Genomic DNA, 23,265 nt, shown 5'->3' with positions numbered 1-23,265 from the left:
GTCAACAGCGTGGAGAAATTCCTGCAGGCGGACGACGAGACGGGCCCGCGCGGAACCGGCAGCAATGCTGGCTTCTTTCGCTACGCCGGAAGCGGCTTTCCCAACGACTACGCTGCCGACAGGTTATTCAACTACGCTGGCCGCCGTCTGAGCCAGTGGAGCCGGATGATGTTGGGCCGCGCGCTGCAGCGCCTGCGTGATGCCGAATACCACGGATCGCGTTAACTGCCTTTGCTAAACTATTTCCTCGGTCCGCTCTTTTTTTCTTCTGTAAATTTCCGTTATTTCTCAACAGCTGTTCAGTTTGTATGCCGTATCGCGCGCGCCAGCGTCGGCGATTACATGGAAAATCAATGGAGTCCGCCGATGTTGGTGCGTGCAGTTAGTGTAAAACGAATATACGTATGTCATCCTATCGTATAATTAATTCCTTCAGTTTTTCTGTCGAAGCCTGTCGTTACCACTGAAACTTGACGATCATTTCAACGGTATGTACTCTGTATGTCCTCCTGCACTTAAATGCATTTTTCTCCGGCAAGTCGCGAAGTTTCCGAATGGCATTGTTATCTTGTTTGTTCCTAACCGGCTCGGTTTTTATGCTCTCCGAAATCTGTACTCGTACTCATACTGCGCTTGGGAATAATGTCGATTGGTCGTATTTTGTTTTTAATTCGTGAAAATGAATCCATCCGCCATTTTCATTAGGGTCCCATTAAGAGATGAATCGTAGAAAAATTAGAATTACGATATTCACCGAGGAGACATTTCTATCAACAAGTACTACTGTAAATACTAGTATAAATATTGAGCAAACAGATGAGGGCGTTTGTTAATATTTGCACCAGTATAGTTCAGTATCAACTATCCACTGCCCAGGCATATGCTCATTCTATGTACAGTACATATTAAAACGAGACTCTCAAGTCTCTCAACGAGGATTGCTTGTTAGGCGGTCCTCGAGACCAAAACGACTGTTTTGTGCTGGTGGTACTGCGCAAGTAAGGAAAGGTCATACACAAACACAAAACACACACTGCCACAAGGCTCACACTTTAATTCATAAAACACACACGTTAGCAAATTAATTGCCGTCACGACGTAAGACCGGCCAAAACTCAACTAATTAACGTTCGTAAATCCGACAGTTTACCGCAGCATCTCAAACACCTGTAATCAGTCAGGTCAGCCACACTGATCAAAACCACACACGTCACGCTGTACGCTTCACACTATCCACTGCCCAGGCATATGCTCATTCTATGTACAGTACATATGTACCGTATACCACACCTGGTTGTTCCCCGCTAATAACCTTTCGAGATAAAAAACGCGTTACGCAGCGGATAAATTAGATGAGAGAGGAGTATAGTTTTTGTGAGAGCTAATATCTAATGTTATAACTTTGTTCCATTGCTTTGTAAAGCTCGTGTTAGTTATACAAGTAATCAGGACTTTATGGAGCGTCATCGTCGGATCAGACGTCGAAATCTTATCCATCACCTCGCGGCTTCGGCTTGGGTCTTTACGTACATAATCACGTTCATATGCGGACAAAATCCTTGCCGTTATTTAAATTTTTAAATGACAGAACGCAGCTGTATGGTGGATGTGCACAAAGCGCTAATTTTAAACTAGATTAAAGCGCCAGGTTGCTCCAGCATGGAATCAGCGGCGTATCGCACCGAACAGCCAAGCCGCGTCGATGTCGGGCATGGTTTCAGTCGTTGTAATTAGTTGACCACTGGTGACATCGGCGATCGTCTGGTAGACAGCCATTTCGGCGGCGATAGCATTCCCTTCCGGGGTGGGCACGATAAAAATCACCATTTGGCGCTTTAAGAGGACCGACACTAAGACGGAGGAAAGCAAGCCGGGGTTCGTGGGTGGGGCGTCGGTAAAGACGTAGATGGGAGCGCGGTTACCGCCTCGCTCCGAGGCGGCCAGCAACGCTTCCAGACACGGCTGCGGTGTGTCGCTGTTGCCGTATGCGCCCAGGTAGTCGATCGCAGTAGGCAGACCATATCCGGAATGGTCGAACACCTGCACCGGACCCACGGCGTCACCGTGGAAGGGCACCAGCACGAAGCCACCCGGATTGTTAGAGCTGCTGGCCAGACTGAAGAGTTGCAGGCATACCCGTCTGACGGCGCACATGGATGTGAACATGCTATGGGATACGTCCACGACAAAAATCATATCCGTTCCTTGAGTTGGTGATGAGCGGTGCCGTTGGTCGGCGGCTGTAGCGATGTCACTGCCAGTACAAGTAGCCATAAACACTGCAAATCCTGGAAAGGTTGCATATTATGTACAAATGAACTTATGTGCAAATGAACAGCTAAAGGGATGAAGGTTTATGCTGCGCCGCACTGCGTAAATAAGAACTTACCAAGCAGCGTTAGTTGCCTTGAAGCGGCCATAGTTCTGGCCGTTAGGTGCACTGAAGTTGACTGGTCACTGAACTACCGCTTACAGTTGTTTGTACAACGATAATGTACAGCGTTGCCTATCTGTACAAAGATGAGACAGGGTTTCGTTGATGCACGGTTCTTCGACTGAAGACGAATACTGCATGTCGTGGCACCTGGCAATCGTTCCGCTTTTCATTTGGTTTCCTTTTCTCCTTAATTAAATTTCTGCGCTGTAATCGTAATTGTGATAATAGAGGTGATACGTTTTGGAGAGAGATAATCGCCTGTTTTGAATAATTGTCAGTCAAAGTTTAGATGGACGGACGTTTGTTTTGGGGCCACAATGTTTCAAACCGCGCTTGAGCCATCGATTAGACGCAATTAAAATCCTTATCTCCAGCAATGTGCGAGTCGACTGACGATTTCGATTCACGTGCTGATTGTCACAGTGGGTCACGTCGTGCCAATATATTATGCGCAACACTGAACGCCGGGTGCAGATAATACGACTAACATACGTTTCGGTTTTCCCAACAACAAGCTTGATCCAGCAATCGCTTACAGCTTCTCTAATCCAGTACAAACAAAATTTCCGTTTACGAGGACTGCCCGGTGCACACTTACACACAAATACGATTCCATGGTTGAATAGCAACCACCCATAGTACAGTCCGATCGGAAATTTGTATCCCAACACTCACCGTAGTGAGGCGCGCTGTACGTTCTGTACTGGTGGTGCGCACTGATTTTAAAACTATTAATCAGTCTGTATGTGATGTACAGTATGTGAATGCACAGAGCCGCAGCAGTGTGATGCTCCGTAAGACTCTATAGAAGCCCCAGCCCTTACTTTCACCTCGGCGCCGAAAGTATCCGATCGGACAGTATGTGCACGGTGACCCTGCTGCTGACGCCGACCGACCTCCTGCTGGCGGGATTTTCGCACGGGCGCCAGACACAACACTGACGCTGGGGCAGATGGTGGTGCCGCGCCACATGGACGCCGAGATTGAACACTATGAGGAAGCAACCCAACTGTACGCGATCGGAAAGTCGGCGGTTACATGGAGGTCTATGAAGTCTGCCGGCGTTGCTGCGCGCAGTTAAGTAAAAATGAACTTTCACATAACTACTTGAGTTTTTCTGTGCAAGCCTATCGTTACCACTTGACCGTCGGACACATTTAGTATGCTAATGTTTGCATTTCCCTGTAGTAATTTTAGCCGCGAAGTTTCCAGGTACAGTATCGAATGTCAAATTAATTTGCTTACCCTAATTAAATACCCTTACTTTTACTGAACGCCTTTTGCGGAATCTGATGAGTTGTGCCACGAACCTGGGTTTCGTCTGAGGATATACGATATATCTATACTAAATTCATTACCTATGCCAGCGATTGTAAACATTAAGGGAATTTCTGGTAACGGTTGCTTATCGTTTTGATTGTGATCCGAACATAATGGTATTCGTCTATGGAACACCGCTTTTTTTCCGACACTTCGGTTTGGACACTCGCTGCACGAATTACGGCAATACGGTATTGGTTAAGAGAGACAACGGTGAATGGTGGCTGGGACACGTTCAGGATATTGGCAGAAACCGGTTCTTTATTAACTTCGACAGTAGCGCCATCGGCCCATCATGGATCCAAGCTCGTTGCATCTTTCGGCATGAATATTTTCAAGGAGGCGCGGTGTATATAGGCCAACGCGTGGAAGTGGCCGTGCGCAACGAACCCGGCGGACCATATATACTTCGGCCAGGCAGAATTGCCTACGTGCCACCGGAAAAATATTCCCTATGCTGGAATGTACAACTAGGAGAAGGTCTATCCAACGGCCGTAAATTCGTCCACGAGTCCCAGATTGTCACGCAGTTTCCGCTCGCTGACGAACTGTGTTTCTATCGGAATCATGCACAGTTTGCGTACAAAAAGTATATCATACCTTTTCAGCAGGCGTATCTGATCAGAAATCTGGATGCCGTGTCGGGCTGCATTTTTCCGGTGCCCCCTTCGCTGCGCCGATTGGTGCGCTGGACTGATTTTGCTCGTCGATTCTTCGTACAGTTCGGTACGGATTCGGCCACCTTTGTGGTGGCCGAAGAAAGCCAGGAAGTTATTTCGGTTGAGGATTCCCTGAAGCGTGACAGCCTTCTCGCGGCTTGCGAAAACCTTCTAGCCGTTCAACTTCCGGCTGGACCCGACAGGCCCACTCTTATCCATCAGTTTCACGGTAACGACTAACTTAAGTAAATATCTAGTTGCTTGATGTTGACGTACCAGTACGGCACGCGGCGCCATTGGGATAAGTCAAATTACAATGTTTTCCATTAACCCGCAACACACCCGAGGAATTCCATTCGTTTTCTAACAAGAAGCGATTGCAGGCACCAGTACGGAGGGCTGCCGAATTATCGACCTTCCGCACCCCGTTTTGGTGGAAATTCTTCTTGATTTTCACGCGCGTACTCAAGGAATGATGCACAGGTGGGTTCCACGACATTTCAAACGTTTGGGTTTTAAGCTCTAAGCGAATTTAAGTACATACTACATGGTAATTCATTTCTACAGTATATTAATTACGGTAGATGATTAGATGGTTTAAATGACCTGCGAGACACGTGTGAAGCCAAAGTTGGACGTAGGAAGTGGATCGAACTTTTTGAACTATGGCTAATGGTAGAAGTGCGCGTATTCTACACAATAATGTTTGCGGCTTGCCACACAAGTGACACAACGACCGCTGAATGACGTTCGCTGTTCTTCAACTCTGGTTAGCCCGTTATTTTACTAATATACTGTACTCGTTATTCCTTTAGGCTTTTAGTTTGCGCATTGCCCTGATTTACCCTCCCGTGCAGAGCAGGTTTTCCATGTCAGTGTATTTATTTTGAAAAATTTTAAGCGCAACGAACTTTGCCTGTTGTTACAAACTATGATGCTTTGCCAACTTATCGAAGATCTTATAAAATTTTATTTGTTGGCAGCATCACAATTCGCAAGTCTGGCAGAACCGTTATCCATACGGCATACCATATGACATTTTTCTGATAGAGAAACAATTCCTCAATATGTATACAGCGAGCTTCTCTCAATGATACCAATCAAATGAAGAATTTGTCCCAATTATCATGAGAAGGGACCGTGCACAACACAGTCCCTTCTGATTGTTGGTCATTTTCTGCCGTTGTGCGGCGTGTAGCGTTTGCGCACTTCTACCATTAGCTGCAGTCCATCGTTTTCGGTGCACTTCCTAAAACTCGGTAGCACGGCAATTCGCCGACTCGACTTACAATCCGCTGCCCGACAGCTAGTTACTTTTGTTTTGGGAATGCCTTATGTTGTACTAATTTTGCAGAGTGTGCATGTTATGGCACCAAATGCTGCCGGAACATCTCGTCACCGCCGACGTCGTAGTTGATATCAGCGTAAAATTGGACGACAAACCGGACAAGGATGGGACACAAGACATCCTCCATGCGTCTAAATCAGTGAACTCCACTTGGAATGATGAGTACCATCTCACCATGGTGCTGGACCGTATGATCACTCACCGCACGAAAACGCTAACCCTGGTTAATCTGGCGGTTAATCGCAGCAGGGAATTCGAAAGCCGCGCCAACACCGCAACGGAAGTGCTGCTGGCCAAAGGAATTCGCATCCCCGTAATGATCCTAAGAAACTGCGCCAGTCGGCGTGCGGAGTTGATCAAGAATACAGCCACGAGTGGAAATTACGAATGCCGAAATTTTTCCAAACTGATGGCCGTTTGCGAGCGGCTGCTGATAGTCCATCATAATTTTTCATTTGCTGAAGCGTTTTTTCGTAGACCGATACTTTGTTCTGGAGAGCCGCAAATGATTCCAGAGCCTGAAAAAGCTTTTGTGCGGCCTTATTGCCCCGACAAACCAGGTCGGGTGGTTAGAGTCAATCGTCTCCTGCTACGCTCCGCGGATTCAGTGGACCAACACGTCCGACTCCTCTTACTGGCAGCGAATAACGCTTGTCTACTTGTGAGTCAGTGCGTCATTGACAAAATAACATATGTACACCAGCGCTGGCGGCAAACCCTGGCGTACCCGGAAGACTGGGTCGCCGTTCGAAACTTCCTTAATCTGTGAGTAAAAGTTTATTAGTTAAAAATCATTAGTAAAAAAGTCAAGCTTTATTAGTAAAAAAGTAAAAATTCATTAATAAAAATTCATTTTGTTGTTCCTTACTTATTCTGACCTTTGTTCCCGTGCAAGTCAAGATCGTACCGATACGAGAATACTGCATACGGCAAACCCTTTTCTTATTGTTAGGCGTCAGAACCGGTCGTTGGCGCAGCATCCGGTTGGGAAGATGTGGCTGTAAGAAAATTCCAAAAAGTTTAAATGCATTCAGGTGTACTAAAAGTCGCATTATGCACCGATCTCTTTAATTTTTGCATGTAAACGCATACCGTAAAATCCGATATTAACGCCCTGGGCGTTTATTTTTTCAAGAGCCTCGGGAGGGGGCGTTTAAAACCGCAGGGGGCGTTTATTACGGGGGGGCGTCTAATTTTTCAAATGGGTAACAGGCTCATGATTGTCAGTTTTAGCAAGGTTAATATGTATGAACACTGAAGGAATAATTCAGTAATTAAGACATCAGTTAGAAAATCATGGTTTAACGAGTGTGCATTAGTGGAGTTTACCTAAATTAGCAAGATGTACCACTAAGACCGTACCGACAACAGTAAAAAAAAGCGCGGCGCCGCAAATTATTAGACGCCCCGGGGCGATAATTTCGGGGGGGCTTTTATTATTTCGTGACCTACGGGAGGGGGCGTTTAAAACCGCACGGGGCGTTAATTTCGGGGGGGCGTTAATATCGGATTTTACGGTAATTATGTTCATGAAATCGTTTGTATACGGAACAAGAGTTGCACCATATTTTTCAAATTATAAAATATTTTTTTAAAAATTTCAAATAAATTTGAAAAATTTGAAAAAAAATGATAGAAGCGTGGTTCGGTACTTCGGTGTAAAATTAATCAGCTTTTTAATGTGCGTTTCCGTGCAAAATTTGAAGGAGATCGGCCATAATGAAAGTTTTGGTACACCTGAATGCATTTGAACTTTTCGGAGTTTTTCTTACAGCCATAACTTCCCAACCGGATATTGCGCGCATAAACGGTTTCCATGCCTGTGTATGCGAATCATTTGGCTACAGAATGTCATGAAACAATGCAGTAAGGTGCTTGAGTCGAGTGCGCGAAAGTGACAAAGTTTTGCGCATGTAAACACTGGTTTACTCTTAAGGGAAATGATCCGCGTTTACATTGGGTACCATAACGCGGGTCATTTCCCTTAACAGTCAATCAGTGCGATGTAATGATTATTGCCGTAATCTGTGCGTGCTAACAGGTTCAGTGGGTTTCTCTCGGATGGAACTCCACAGCGATGGGATGCACTGGATCTCCGGGAGCTGGACATATCCGCTTTGAGCAAAATAACTTTAGCGGCGATAGATGAAATTTTTACGGGCGCCGACGCTGACTGAAATTTTATAGATTTGCTGTGTCCGTCTTGCCTTACGGTACTAGTATTACGTAATCTGTTGTCGCTATTTTCATCTTCAGAGGCCGTTCAAAAGCAGTCTCCGTGCCGTTTTGTTTGCCCGTACAGCTTGTAGTAAGTAACATTACTAACATACGACTATCGTGTTTATACTTTATACCATACCGTCCATACGTAATGCGTACCAGAATAGAAGTATACTTACCATAATACGTATCCACTTCTGCTGTTTTGTTAAATGTCTGCCTCACGTTTGCTGTTACACCATCGTTTTGGCTGCTTTATTAAACGGAGTTACTCAATTTATATTTAGAAATTTATCCTATAACTGAAACAATATAGCAGCCAATGCTGCTAGCAGAGGCAGTAGTCTTGTATATTAGCAGCAACAGTGGTTAGCATCGTCAGCTGCACGCGAAGGCTGGCAAAGCTTTAACCGATACTCAGAGAACCCACGCTGGAAAGCATCCACCCAGTGTTCACATTATTTTAATAGATCCCCCAGAACAGTTTACTGTACTGCCGTATACGGCATACTGTACAGCACAGCAGTACGGAACCAACCAACCAGTAGAATTTGTGTAAAATTTTTGATTCTCATAACGCAAATAAAAATTACACACACGAGCCAACGTAACCAACCAACTAACGTAACAACCAACGTATACGGCATACTGTACGGCACAGTAGTTCGTAACCAACCGTCTACTTAAAAATGGTACTGTAACGAAAGTGCCGTACGTCACCGTAGCAATACCGGTAACTGGTTACGGCAGTGACCGTACAGTACAAGACTTTAGCCTATTTCAGATTGCACGGTTTGTGTTAGTTTCGGCTCCGGTTCCATGTGGAACCTTCGGTTCCGGGTTGTTTTACGTCCGTTCGCGACGTTAGCAGCTGTAACCCAGCGTCGTGCGGTGACGCGTAAAAACTATCTGCCTTACGCGGATGCTTGCAACGGCTCAGACACATGAGTGAATGGCAGGCCAGCGCATGCTGCCCGTGGATCTTTTTTGAGCACTCAGACCGCCGACCGTTAGCTGGGTGGTCAAGTCCTCGTGCGCACTCGACTCGATTAATTTTTTCGTTGCCGTACGTGACCAAAGTGTAACCGCACAAAGATCTGAAGCAGTCTTCATCCTGCCAACGTACTGCTTATCTGACGCCGTGCGATTCTATGTACGGAGCCTCTACCGTATGCAATCTGAAATAGGCTTTTTTCACTGTACTGATACTGGTACTGTCATTCCACCAATTACATCCCGATTGGCCCTTTGTGCTTCCACTGTCCGTCAAGGTAATAAGCAACAGCGTTGGCGAAGGCGTTGGCCGGCAAATAATTTTTACGGCCGCAACGGGCACATCCTGAAAGAGCGGGTCTGGGTGCTTGCCGCAGCAAAAAACTGCGGAACCAAATGGCACTTGTGAACCAATTCTTTAGGATGCAAACGACAGAAAATAGGAAAACAAAGCTGAAGTACTGTAATGTCTGTTTATTTGTTAAGGCCGATGCTAGTGCGAGCAAGCACCATGCCAATATTCGGAAGTAGACAACAACGCAGTAGGAAAAAAAAAATAGTATTGCCCCAACCATTGACACTTTTGTCCAACACATCCACCGTTACATGATGGTACAACAGAGGTACTTGCGTAGACGTGCACGCCGCTCAGCAGCGCGTTTGGCGGCCAGCACCACTTTCAGGCGCTCGCACACGGCCAGCAGACGATTGGTCTCCGCTTTCAGATACGCCACGTACTCCCAGTCCTGCAACAGGAAGACCAGACTGTAAACTGCACCAATAACCAATCCACTGCAACATTAATTTGTTTTCTAGATTCTTTGCTCTCCTCACAACTAACTCCGGTTTTGCCAGAGAACTCACAGTGAGGAAGACCACCGGTTCGGTTCCGGCAAAGGCGTTTCCTGCCACACAGAATTGTTAAGGTCCAATTTATGAATACACAACTAAAAGTAAGCAAAAGTTCTGAAGATAAACTGATGCGTACACGCCTTAAGCGGTTTACAACTTTACCGTACAAAATCAGCACACACCGCAATTAAAGTCGGATTAAAAATTTAAAAGTGTGCACTATTGATCATGGCGAATGCCATGGTGTACCTAACGTCCTTGGAGATACCGCCATGGATTCAGCCGAAAATGCAGTAGGTACACAAAACGTTTGGATGCAGTTAACGCGAAGTGGCAGCCACAAGGCAAAGAAAGAAATTTATTAAATTAGAACCACAGACGTATAATAGATTACGCTAAGTCTGTCCGGCAAAAAGTGATGACAGCGTAACGTACTTTGCGATTGCTGTTTTTATCGGCTAGTTAACATCATGCTCCTTGTCAGCAGTTGATGAATCTCATGACAGACAGAGGGGTCAGAACGCGTGCCAGGATAATTCAAAGGCCTTTAGAATAAACTATTCTATACTGCATTATTCTCTACCGTAGACAACCTCTTCAAGTTTCAGGCAGAAATCTTGGAACCCGGCAAATCGCCTGATTCATACTGCCGCTGCATCTACTGTAATTCAGGCAGGCCAAGACACGGACAACTTGGCACAAATCTTGAGATGATTCTATTCTTTCCACCAGGATGTTGTGCAACGGCTATTCAGATCCAGGCACACCACATAAAGGGGGTCACTACGCTCGTATTGCTATATAAGGCATCTGTCGATGTTCGGCGTGTTTGGCACTCTGATCCATTTCAACGTCTGCTGCTTTTTCAGTTGAAACTTTTTTTTGCCAACTTCTACCCGTGACTTTTACGGAGCAAGTAAATTTCCGGACTCCGCTGAAGCTCGCTTACCACTTATTATCCACAATGTTGGTCGTCCCTTCCACTGCACAGTGAGGCTGTTTGGCTCTTTACTGTAAATCTGTCATAATGGATAAATTCGAGCAAAATCACTGGACATATAAAAACATGCAATTAAAGTATTCATATAAGTAGTACACTAGTTTATCGAGCTCTTTGGTATTATACGGTTTTTTTTGTTTTGCATAATGCACCGGCCGGAACCAGTGAAGGCTGCGGCCATCGTTAAATGATTGACGCTAAGATGGATGCCCGTTAGTCAGCATGGTCAATGTTACGGCAGTCAGCCAGGCACCGCGATCGTTGTGCATCACACTGCGACTGGGCTCCTGACCGGTTCATTGGTCAAATGGCGCTGTGCATACGCTGCAATACCGTACTACAATGTTTTGTTGAAGCGTTTTGATTATGCGCAGGCCAGGGAGAAATTCTTCAACGTCACTGGAGAAATCCTTTTTCATTCAGGGTAGATTTACGAAGAAATGACAAAATAAGATATTTAAGGTACAAACCGGCTTGCAGTATCAAAATTTCAAAGTCCGACAATTAGGCCAACAGGCAACAGCAGTACAGTGGCCAGTAATGGCCGTTACTGCATAGGCATGCGGGCGGCAGTTACCTGGTTGCTCCGCGGGACGCGACCCAATTCCCCGATGGCCGTGATGCGGCATGGCATTATTAAGTGTAAAGAAGGCTTATCATGTATCACCGTCGATACAGCAAATGGCGACAGCGACAGTTATTTATTTGTACACGCTATATTGGTACTCGTAGAACGATCTGTATCGGACTATCTGTACATGTCATTGTAGTCTAAACACTACACTGTCTGCAGATAATGCAGTCATTTTTACATCTCGTTTTGAAAGTGTAAACAACGATAAACATATCACGAGGCATCATCCAGTAAATGAGACAGACGGGATTTAATTGTGCGCGCCGTTAGCAACGTTCCGCATGGCACTCTGCTCGTTAAGTAGGTCACGGAAACGTTGTCGTCCTTGAAAATGACAAATAGCTTTACTGCCATGATAACATTAGTACGCTAATATTCAAGCAGTAATAGACTAGCCGGTATAAAGCAGCCGTTACGTCGACACAAATAACCACAGATTTTTTGGAATGCAGAAGAAAGCACAGTCTCATTTTCTAGATTAACTAATGTTCGAAAATGTAGACATTATCGCGGTGTGACGCATGCTGAAATAGTTTGCACCCGACAAAAGGATTCTTGTTAGAATTTATATTGTATGAGGAATATAAGTCACGGGAGCAGAAAGCGGAAGCATCGCACACACTGGTGTCAGTTCTGTTGTTCAACGTTATGCAGGCAGATTTCTTGTATAACGTCAGATACATTCGTGATATTAGTAAGGTGCTGCACCTAAACATCTGATAAAAAAGCGGATTGGTAACCTGCGTGCACCGTATACTCATAGAGCAGTTAGTAAGACAATGGTCATAGTTCACAACTAGATGACATATCATGAGTGTGTTATAATATATTGCTAATATATTTCTAACAGTTCTTCGTGGCTGCGATAACTAATAAGAAAGTATAAAAATCCGTGAATATGAACATGTTTCCGGGTTTCACGCATAGCTGAGGTAATAATGCAAATAATACCAAGGATCACCAGCGCCGTTCAGATAGCTGACGGGCGTCAGCAGCTGGAAATTCCCCGGAAACTTGGCTATCACGGCATTAAAAACGTTGGCGGCTTTGCCGGCGTTGAGTCCCTGGGTGAAGAAGAGCGCTTGCATGCGGTAGTACTCCGGGATAACGGTGCCCCAGGCCTGCGTGTGGCCGGCCATTATTCCCGCTGCCGCGTGATCGGTGCGTGCTTCGCGCAGGCCACTGGACAGTGATCCGTCAGCATTAATCCGATCCCGTTGGGCATCCAGCGGATTCATCAGCGTCACCGCGATCTTCCCGGGATCCGACAGTTTCCGCCGCACCACCTCCGCATCTGGGAAGCGCCGCAGGGACGCCACAATCTCCGGGATGCGGAAGGCGTCCATGTCGTGCCACAGGAAATAATCGGAACGGAAGACATTCTCCTGGATGGCCTGTTGGACGAAGCGCCAGCGCTGATTCCACACGGTATATTCCTCGGGTGTGTGATGTGTCTCGCGATCGGCGCTTTTAATTAGCTTCCAAAGGTCCATCTTAGAATGTTCTTCCAGCTCCTCAAATTCCTTGATGATAAAACGGGTGCGGTTGGCATAGGGGCGCGCATGACGGCCAGCGTCGGAGCCATGGCCGAACTGGTGAAGACGTACAGAAAACAGGGAATCTGTGCGAGAAAGTTCTCGATCCAGCGGAGATATGTAGCGTGGGGATGTTGCGCCGGGAAGTGATATAACGCGGTCACCACTGTCACAGGACTGGTGATGGGTCTTTGAGAAGGGATGGAATCCACGGCAGGCAGGCTGCTTGTCGCTGGTAACGGCGACGGGGTTGGTAATGGCGATGGTGTGGCTGGTAATGCCGGTGGCGCCGTTGGTGATGCTGGTGGCGTGGTTGGTAATGCAGGTGACGTGGCCGGTGATGGCGTAGGCGTAACTGGTAATGGCGCTTGTGAAGTGGCTGATGGCGCTGCTGTGGCTGGTAATGGCGGGGCTGAGACAGCGCCGCCATTGACCGTACTGAGCAGCATCACGGTGCTGATGCACAAGAACAGCAGAATGGGATGGACCGACATGGGACCGACTGGAACGGAACACCAACGGGAAATCAGTGCTGGCTGAAACAGTACGGCAGTAACGCCACTCTCCAGTTTCTGATGCCAGAATAAGGAAGCACGCGGTATTTAAATAGTGGTCTCCATGGTGGACGCCACTGCCAGCATTCTGTAGGCTGTGCTGCAGCGGAAGCGTGACTGGATGGTGGTTGCTCACGGCTGCATACCGGGACTATTACCGCACCGATTGTGTGCTGCGTGTCTCAATGATACCGGCATTTCAGTGTAGATAGTGTGATGAACGCTGCAGCGGCGCATCATAAACATAATTATTCGGAGCGCGTAATGCTGCAGCGACAGTGGCATCATGGCATAACCCTTTGTCCGCTGTAACTCTCCATGCACAGGCACAATCCACTCCGTGGATTGTGTCATGCTCAGTGAACCGTTATAGCATTCTTCTCCCATCACAATGGCGATTCAAAACTTCCGGCATGGTACATCTGTACTGGTGTGGCATGAGCGTAGTTCATCGAGCAGCGCAGTCAAGTGCATCAACACATGACGCAAATGATAAGGATGGTGCGATCGCGTATCTGTACTATACCGTGTCCAGACGTAAGTAAATTAACAACGGCTTCTTCCCTGCCAGGCTGCCACAATAAACTGCTGCTCATTAACTCTATGCTTGGCCGTGTTCTCTCAACGTCTTTCTAGTTATAGTTTTCCGCGTTGTGGTAGTGTTTTTCGTATGTTTTCTTATGCTTTCTTAGGTTTTCTTCTGGACAAGTAGTTACAGTGTGTAGCCCCTCTGACAGCCTGCGGACTCGAAAATCCAGAGACCCGGCAATTAAATTATTCAATTAGCCGATGGTAATGTAGATGCAGGAATTCGCAATAGAATTATCCGATCATGCCCCGCCATAGCATTTTGCACCAAAGTACTGTACAGCAATGATCGGTTGCAATTATCTGTACTCGTACTTATGTAAATATTTGTAGTACTTGTATTACTTTTTTTGTTCGTGATTAATGTACAGTACATGTATAAAATTTAAATATTACTTTTTTTGTTCTTGATTAATGTACAGTACATGTATTACTTTTCTTGTTCTTGATTAATGTACAGTACATGTGTAATTAAATATTACTTTTTTTGTTCGTGATTAATGTGCAGTATTACTTTTCTTGATTATATTCAAGAACAAAAAAAGTAATACAGGATATTAATCAAGAACAAGACGATCTGACAACAATAACATCCTATTACGTTTACCGTGATAATATTAACGAACTGGAAAGACGTACAGTACGCTCTGCAACGTCAACATACATGTATCTGTATTGATACGTTTTATCACAGGTTAACAAAACCACACATATGCTGTACGACTTTCGAGTGTCATGTTGATGTGTACTGCAAACATCTACGGTTTATTTCTTTAATTCCTAAATCTGGAGGAGGGTGCTACTGCAGCACACACAATGAGCAGCCCACTAGGCCAACCACGCCAACCGAGTAGCACAGACCATGGAGCGCAAAGAGCCGGTATAAATGTTTTATTAATTAGCCGTATATTCACCACTCAGTCCAGCACGGCAAAGTAATACTGAAGGTAGAACCACGGATTGCCGCGGCCGCCGAGATACGGCCGGGGACTGACCAGCTGGACATGGTGCGGATAGCGCAGCGCCACGGCATTCATCACATTCTGGTCCTTGCCGGCGTTGAGGCCGCGCTGCAGATACAGCGTCTGCATGGCCTCATAAAGCCCAATCCACACCTGCCAGGCCGCCGGCGTCCCCGCCATAATCCCTCCCCCAATGTGATTCGTCCCGGCGCGCTGCAGGACCGCCGACGGGAACCCCCGGGCATCCACGTACTCCGTCGCGGCATCGAAGGGGCGCAGCAGCAGCAGCGCCAGCTTGGCGGGATCCGGGAGGCGCGCCGCCACCACGCCGGGATCCGGGAAGGCCCGCAGGGCCGGCAGCTGCTCCGGCGCCCGGAACGACCCGATGTCGCACCACAGAAAATACTGCGAACGGAAGGCGTTGTCGCGGATAGCCCACTGCACGAACCACGGCTTCTCATTCCACAGCAGATACAGCTCGGGCGTATGGTAGGTCTCCGGGTCGGTCTGCTGCAGCCGCCGCCACGCGTCCATCTTGGCGTACTCGTGCAGTGCCGGCAGCTCGCGCACCACCAGCCGCGTGCGGTTGGCGTGGGGGGCGCGGAGGGTGCGCAGCCGCGGCGCCGAGGCGGCGTCGGTGAAGATGTACAGGAAACATGGGATGTGCGGGAGGAAGTTGCGCATCCACTGCAGGTAGACGGACTCGGCCTGCTTGGAGGGGATCCGGTAGTACGCCGTGACCACCGTGACCGGCGAGGTCGGGGCATGGATAGCCGCGTCGGAGATGTTAGCCGCGGATCCGCTGATGGCGCCACCGGGCCAATTCCAGCCATACAGGCAAAACGCCGCCAACGCCAGCAGCAGTAATCCCGCCAGCAGCTTCTTCCCGCGGCTCACTTCCCCGAAAACCCGGCGGACGGTAGTGGGCGAGTTCAGTCTGTGATAATTAGTCGGCATTTTAGGGAAGAAAATGTGTCGGACACAAATATAGAGAGAGCCGTGTGTTGGTGAATACTGTGTACAGATGCCAACATGATCGCCAGAGCGCTCGCGTTGCCGTTTCCACTTGGATGCCGATGCCGGTTCCACGGACAACTGCCAGGACAGTATTACCTGAGCAGACCAGCCTGCAGTGCTCTACAATGACTGTTAGTTAATATGCGTATTTTGTATGTTGTACATGATTCACAGAGTGGTACGGAATGCATAATAACACTATTATGGCACAGTATGCTCGCCCGATGTGCGTACCGTACAGTACAACTTCGCAATACAAAACTATTATTACAAATACCATAAATGACGCATGTAATACTTCTATACCCTTGCCTATGCTGCTGGAACGATTACACAGTCAACAAACTGTACTGTACGCGTTGTAGTATAATTCTGCATAGCCGGCTCCTTCTCTTCACTCGTGCAGCGTGCGGGTTAACGCCACCTGCAGCATACGGCATCGTGTTGCCCGTAATAACGGACGGAAAAAATTAACTTGAAATTAAGGATGAATTACAGGAAACCCGAACAACAGCACCATGCTATATTGGTGATAAGGGCTGATTTTGGGATAGAATTTTAGCTATGTAGGATTTTTAGCCACTCTACGTTTTCTAGCTAGGCTTGAGATTTTATCCTGTTCGCTGAATTGCTTGCTATAATTATATATACTATGAATTCTGCGCTCTGCCAGCAGGCAGCTGTTGACGTTGCTATGGTTAATCGCAGTATATTTTACACTCATGGACGGCCTTTCGTTGCTAAGGCGGCATCCATTACGTAACGCCAAAAACCGGCAATTTTGACCCCCTGCGTTACGCTTTTTGCTGATATCGATTCCGGGCAAATAACGCTTTGGACACCCGCCACACCCCATCCTCCCTCCCCCACCATTGCGTGTTACGTAATTTATGTCCTCTAATACATTCCTAACTCCTGCAACCAGCGCAATCAAACTGTTTTTACAGGTTCGCTGTTACTGCTCTGCATGAATATCACTGCAAAACCGTCTTGCCGTGATATTCATGTACTGTACGTTTTTTTCAAAACGTACATGCTACGGAACTTACTTGCATCATGTCGGCATGTCGATGGCAGCATATACAACAAGCCCGATTACATCTTGAGCATTCGTAAATACAGCGAAAATTCCAGAATTTATGGGTTACGCCAACCTTCATATATCGGCGCTCCAGGCCACACTACATGCATGCGTTTAACATGCGTATGGCAAAGCTGTAACATGCCGAGAAGTACTGTAGCGGCTCCACCAAGTTATACCACAGAGTTTGTGCACGGGAAAACTGCACCCACGCAGCGTGTGCATGCCCATGCATCCACCTGCACAGTTAATGCACACACTCTGGGCACTGTTTTCCCGTGCACAAACTCTGTGGTATAACTTGGTGGAGCCGCTACAGTAACCAGAATCACCGCAACTCCCGTGTGGATGGAGAAGCACAGTGAAAGTCAGTGCAGTAAGGGCGCGCGGCCACCCCAGCGCCATGACGGTGTGCGGTGCACACTACAGGACCTCCGGACTGCCACTAATCTAATCTACAGATGACTTCCTATATGTTAGGTTTTTCGAGGCGTGTCTTTTTTTACTGGTATCCGCCGTATCCCTAATGTATCGTCAACCTTTTTTTCACTGATGGCGTATCAGTATCCTTAAACAATCTAAAATGTATCCCACTAAGAAGCAAACGGAAGTCTCATTTTCATTTGATTGCCATCTTGGTACTTTCGTTGCAACTCAGGCTAAGCTTTCATCCACGCGGAAAACTATGCCACCCAGTATCTCAAGTATGTGCGCTGCGGACTTAATGATCACTGATTTTAATGACTTCCCGTTTCGCAGTGTGAAACCAGTGCGTACAAAATTATCCTGTAGTATTAAAGACAATTAACAATTGCAGAACTTTTTTCTCGGCCTTTTCGCTTTACAACCAAACGTCAAGCGTACCCGAACCCAAAAGGTTCCTGGACATCGTACATTTCCCCTCCACTTCCTGCAACCCCCTGAAATCGCTCGAAGAAGACAGGCCAGAGTGGATAATTCCGTGTTTCTTGTCTCCCGAATGTCCAGATATGTGTTACAGGTTCCTGGAATGTGAAAAACATCCAGTTATTTACACGGGGCAATTACGCGGTAAAGATTCCGACTGCAATCCGATGCGAGCGCACGCAGTCACACAAATTAACGGAATACCGAGTTACTCTTGCAAATTCCAGTAAAAAACACACCGCTGACAACTGATCACACAAAACTCGCGGTCACTAAAGACTACTATGTACAGCAAAATATCCAGGATAGCCGTATTGCGCCGGTAATGGAAGTCTCGAGTTTACCTATGGCAGCACCTACATATCTCGATGTATGAAGACTGAATGCCAACTTTATTGCAATATTTCTATTTTCTATAATTTCGTATTGGGACCCTATACGAATATGGTGTTGGTTACTCTGTACTGTACGAACCATCAAGCCTGGCGCAGATATTTATGCGGAAACCTCATCACGTTCGGCTTATAAGTGAAGGTGACGCAGTATATGCATAATTAATATGTACACTAATTATGCTTACATGCGCCGAACCTTTCGCTCACTTCCGTACACTTTTCTGCATCGTGTATATTCTGTGCAATCTAATGAGCTTCAGGTACAGTACACAATGGCACAAAAACCGTTTGTGCGCGCAACAGCCGGTTGGCGAAGGATAGGTGAAGACACGATTCCATGTTCAGACGTACATCAAGATCGTTTTGACATTTGAAATGTCGAAGTTTTTCGTGGTCAAAAGTTTAAAAAGACACGACAATTCGGATTCTTAAGTTTCCCTTTTACAATTGTTCACACTCTTCAAATTTGGAAACCATGATGGAATCTCGTATACCAGGTTGCGCGTCATGAATCTGTGTATTTTATCTGTCTGGCGTCTTACTTCACCTATTACTCACGAGCGAGACAGCACACAGGCGTTATTCACGCCAACATATACAAATCATCCGGCTACAAAAATGTCAAGAAACACTGCAGAAAGTAGCGGAGAGTGCATGAAAACGCCAAATTGCAATACTCGTACCGAAGTACGTAATACTCGTAAGTGCGTTGATTCCCAAGTCTCATTATGGACCGGTCTCCATTCAATTTTGCATGTAAAACGTACAGACGCATGATTCGGCATGAAGGTCATTTCTACATCGACCCACGGTTCTGGAATTTTTTTCCACTTTTTAAATGAATTTTCGTGTTCGAATTTTCGTATTAAAATTTATTTTAAAACTGGAAAGAAATTAATGGTACCATACTTACGCGTATAATATGTGTAAAACTGAAAGAAGATGGGCCCATAATGGGACTTTTGGTACACCTAAATCAGGCTGAATGCGTTTAAACTTTTAGGAATTAGCACAAGTACGCAGCGACTAGTACGGCATGGTGCGTACGCCAGATAAGTATTTTATTGAGCATAATCGCCGCTGCCTGGCGGAAGTTGCAATATTGGCTAGAAACATGCGGAGCGCATTGAGACACTGCGTTAAGCGTAGTGACATGACCATCGTGGTAGGCGCTAACTCCGCGCTCGCTGTACCTTTACGTAGGGAATTACCGGATAAACTGATAAAGATTAACATTTCCGTTCCGGTAACTGAAAGGCAAAGTACACATCTTCCTTCTATCATGTCGCTAAATGTACCGAGAACAGAAACAGCGTTTCCTCGCTGAATCTCGATATTAATAATATTCTGATAAAGAAATTTGGTACATACCATGAACCGGGGTAAACTTCTCTTAATGGTATGCTAAGTGGTAAAATTACCTAATGGACTACTGCGCAGCTATTGCACGGCGATCCGTTTCAAATCCCGGTCAGCATGTTTCCGGCTCTTTAATGGACAACAGCTTGCCACACAGCCGCGCACCGCCACAGCCCACCGCGAACCTCAACAGGCCGGATAGATCAGCGCCCCCCATACACGTACCCCTTGCCCATATTCAGCAGATGGATTATATTCACGGTCTACCGTCTATGGTCCGCATCAGGCACCGCTGGACACTGTTCGGCCGCGTACAGCACACCCCCCAATGGCCGGACCATCAGCGACCGCCTGGAACCCAGGTTCCCGGGCATCAGTCTGTATGTGTATTTCCGTATAGCCCCAACCGTCGGCTCGGCTTCGTCCTACTAGCTATCCTGAGGGAAACGTCGGAGGCACCCAGCTACTAGATCAGCTAACCCGCGTTCAGCTAACAACCACCCAGCATACACGTCTGCAACTCAGCAGGCCCCGCTCACACTGTCAGCTCTGCACGCGTTTTTAACCAGCAACTCAGTGTAACACCAGCCACACAGCGCCCACCGCGTACTCCTGTCATCAATCGACAATAATCATCAATAAAACACACAAACTGCACAGCTGTCATTATGTAGGCGCAATAAGTGTCATAATGTACAGTACGAAGACGCAAGATGCTACACAAACAGACACACGACAAAACTGTTATGGAGAATATCAGCCGAAAAATAGATGAGGAAAATAATTCAACAAAAAAAACAACAACAGAAAAACGCCGCTCATACCCCAGGATGCAACAAGATCGGCGATCAACATGAACACAAACGAAACATCCGAGAATCCCGGTCCGTCGTTCCACTGGCAGACCTGCAGAACCAATAAAAATTTAATATCCCTTAATAAATAATAAAATATGCACAAACAAAATGATAACAAAATTCCACAAATCACCGATATGGTTCAGCAATAATTTTCTGTAAATTTAGGTTATCGAGATTACAACCAATGAAGCATTGTTTTCATTAAAAAGATCATAAATCACAATCCTCTCTAGTTCGCAGATGCACCTGTAATTATTATATATAAAAGGCTGTAAATAATTTTATTACAATCTTAACTTAAATCCACTTTAGATTATTCTAGTCAATTTTAAAGAATTAAATAAAAAATAAATCAACGGAAATAACTAAAAAAAATGAAGGAATGAAAACCAAATTTAAGAAAGCAAACAGAAAAGGAGTGAAATAAAAAAATAAATTAAAGGACAATAAATAAAAATCAAATGAAAATAGCAAAAGAAATTATTCGTTAAATCAATAAACAGGAAATTTTGATTTTATTTCAACATACGCTTACTTCAGTCACGGCGTCCGTAGCGACGCGCTGGCGAGCGCGATCGGCGTCGATCCCGTGGCGACGGCGAGCGGCGACGCTCCGGAGAACGGCGATAGCGACTGCAACACACAGGAACATGTCGACGCGGAACAACCGGAGCGATTCAATCAAAGCAACTGCACGCAAGAAATGCCCCATTTTCTGCCAACTCTACCGGTCGTCGTCGTCGTCGCGGTGGCGCCGGTCGCCGTTGCGGTAGTCGCGGTCCCGCTCGCGATCCCGGCTGCGGTCCCGGTCGCGGCCGCCCTCGGGGCGGGCGTAGCGGGCCATCTGGATGCGGATCTCCCGGCCGTCCAGCCGCGACCCGTCCAGCTTACTCATGGCGTCCTCCGCGTCGCGCTTCTCCATGAATCTAACCGGCAAAATACCGCATCAGTATGGTCCACGAGTAAATCAGCTTCTAAGTCAAGTGGCAGGAATTTTTAAACAATTATCGATGCGCCCAAGCATACTGGAAAAGTTATTCCCAATTTTTTTTATTATTAAACTGTTAAACAGAATAAAAACCTTTATTCCGAATTTTCATTTAATTAAACAGAATAAACAAATTTATCCGGGCTTTTATTAATTTAAAAAGAACACACAAATTGATTGCGGATTTTTATTTATTCAAACAGAATAAACAAATTTATTCCGAATTTTCATTTCTCTAAACAGAATAAAAAAATTATAATTCTGAATTTTCATTTAATTAGACAGAAAAAAATATCAAAAAAACAACAGAAATATTCCACATGTTCTGTCACCAGCGCCCTGCACCCGTAATGCAAAAAAAAACGGATTATTTTCCATTGGATTTTGTTTAATTATTAATTTATTCCTAAATTCTAACAAAAACATTTCCGGAACTTTCAGTCAATTAAACAGAATCAAATAATCAATAACATATCAGGAAAATCATGGTATAAGGTTTCGGTAATTTCTGCCAAATTATCACTGTGCTAACTTTCCAGAAAAACTTATATCCGAATTTATTTCTAATTAAAAAATAAAAATATCGTAAATTTTGGTTCAATGTTTACATGACTTTTCTTCCACACCGCTCGCTAATATCCGTGAAACTGTAATTAATCACCTCATAAATAATTCACTGCACGCATTGCTTCGAAGTTTTTAATGATCGAGAAAGACCATATCAGAAAGAAGTCAATCAAGAAAATTAAAACGAAATTAACGCGTATTTACTCTAATTCTCACTGGTAAATAAAGCATGCAGAGGTAAATTCCCGGTTGATCCATAGAGACTGTGCAAGGGTAACAGGGATCTCGGCACGCTGCGCCACATTACCAGCCAACGTGTTCGAACATGCAGCGATTTCTCTAATCTTACCGTACGAACGCGAATCCCCGACTGCCGCGATTACTGCGCGGAATGTAGACGTCGCCGATTTTGCCGAATTTATCGAAGACCTTCTGCAGATCCTCGACGGTGGTGCGGTAAGTGAGATTGTCCACTTTCAGCGAGACCATTCTGCAAAGCAGGGTTTCCATGGAAGTTCGTTGCTGTGCATTTACACTTCACAGTGCCAACAAAATCATTAACACTCACGCTAACCTGTCGATATCCGTTGGCGGACCACGAAAATAATCCGTACTGCTCATTTTCGAATTATAGTAATGCCAAGTAACTAAGGATACCAAATGATGCGTACAGGAACGGTGAAACGCTCACAAACTGTCCACAAAAAAATAAAAAATCGAAAATGTTGCGAATTATCGATCAAGGTTGTTCAAGCACGGCACGATCCGTTGGTCTGCCCAGAACTGCATGAATTTCACCGAAACCTGAGAAAATTATTTTTCTGTCTAAACAATTTCACTGGAGACCAAAGCAATGAAGACGGTCAAGTTCGGAATAATTGATTAGATCCTGGTGTGTGTCCTGGTTTTGGAGAAAGCAAACAAAACTGTCGAAGCTTTTTGGACTTTTTGGCAAGTTTGCAACCACTGGCGAGTAGCGAGCCGAGGCTG

At 45.9% G+C, this 23,265-nt stretch overlaps 4 protein-coding genes across 10 annotated transcripts; 1 reads left to right on the top strand and 3 right to left on the bottom strand.

Annotated features, from left to right (window-relative positions):
* Window positions 1-1,102: 1,102 nt before the first annotated feature.
* On the bottom strand, window positions 1,103-2,853 carry LOC129593216 (von Willebrand factor A domain-containing protein 7-like). Of its 2 annotated transcripts, none has more exons than XM_055489432.1 (2): window positions 2,390-2,853; window positions 1,103-2,288 (listed from the first exon to the last, which is right to left on the bottom strand). In XM_055489432.1, the coding sequence occupies exons 1-2, from the start codon at window positions 2,418-2,420 to the stop codon at window positions 1,666-1,668; spliced, it is 654 nt and encodes a 217-aa protein (XP_055345407.1). In that variant the 5' UTR covers window positions 2,421-2,853; the 3' UTR covers window positions 1,103-1,665. The 2 variants fall into 2 exon arrangements, with proteins under 2 accessions (XP_055345407.1, XP_055345408.1); XM_055489433.1 differs by having other exon boundaries at window positions 1,103-2,279.
* A 1,121-nt stretch (window positions 2,854-3,974) lies between these two features.
* On the top strand, window positions 3,975-8,074 carry LOC129593230 (uncharacterized). The gene is made up of 4 exons (XM_055489446.1): window positions 3,975-4,645; window positions 4,800-4,899; window positions 5,771-6,529; window positions 7,806-8,074. The coding sequence occupies exons 2-4, from the start codon at window positions 4,889-4,891 to the stop codon at window positions 7,939-7,941; spliced, it is 906 nt and encodes a 301-aa protein (XP_055345421.1). The 5' UTR covers window positions 3,975-4,645; window positions 4,800-4,888; the 3' UTR covers window positions 7,942-8,074.
* Window positions 8,075-14,821: 6,747 nt separating this feature from the next.
* On the bottom strand, window positions 14,822-20,058 carry LOC129593147 (uncharacterized). 6 transcript variants are annotated; one of them, XM_055489346.1, is made up of 3 exons: window positions 19,923-20,058; window positions 18,065-18,204; window positions 14,822-16,239 (listed from the first exon to the last, which is right to left on the bottom strand). In XM_055489346.1, exon 3 carries the CDS (start codon window positions 16,057-16,059, stop codon window positions 15,058-15,060), a length of 1,002 nt encoding a protein of 333 aa, XP_055345321.1. In that variant the 5' UTR covers window positions 16,060-16,239; window positions 18,065-18,204; window positions 19,923-20,058; the 3' UTR covers window positions 14,822-15,057. The 6 variants fall into 6 exon arrangements, with proteins under 6 accessions (XP_055345321.1, XP_055345320.1, XP_055345316.1 ...); XM_055489345.1 differs by having other exon boundaries at window positions 14,822-16,229; XM_055489341.1 differs by lacking the exons at window positions 18,065-18,204; window positions 19,923-20,058 and adding an exon at window positions 17,169-17,335.
* Window positions 19,550-23,215, bottom strand: LOC129593149 (serine/arginine-rich splicing factor 2-like). The gene is made up of 5 exons (XM_055489350.1): window positions 22,844-23,215; window positions 22,625-22,765; window positions 21,449-21,646; window positions 21,256-21,353; window positions 19,550-20,766 (listed from the first exon to the last, which is right to left on the bottom strand). Exons 1-4 carry the CDS (start codon window positions 22,894-22,896, stop codon window positions 21,257-21,259), a joined length of 489 nt encoding a protein of 162 aa, XP_055345325.1. The 5' UTR covers window positions 22,897-23,215; the 3' UTR covers window positions 19,550-20,766; window position 21,256.
* Between the last annotated feature and the right edge of the window lie 50 nt (window positions 23,216-23,265).

Source organism: Paramacrobiotus metropolitanus, unplaced genomic scaffold (assembly GCF_019649055.1).
Source record: "Paramacrobiotus metropolitanus isolate TYO unplaced genomic scaffold, Prichtersi_v1.0 Parri_scaffold0000060, whole genome shotgun sequence".
Classification (NCBI taxonomy): Eukaryota; Metazoa; Tardigrada; class Eutardigrada; order Parachela; family Macrobiotidae; genus Paramacrobiotus; species Paramacrobiotus metropolitanus.
Note: the sequence above shows the minus strand (reverse complement) of the source record. Positions and strands in the feature narration are given on the sequence as shown.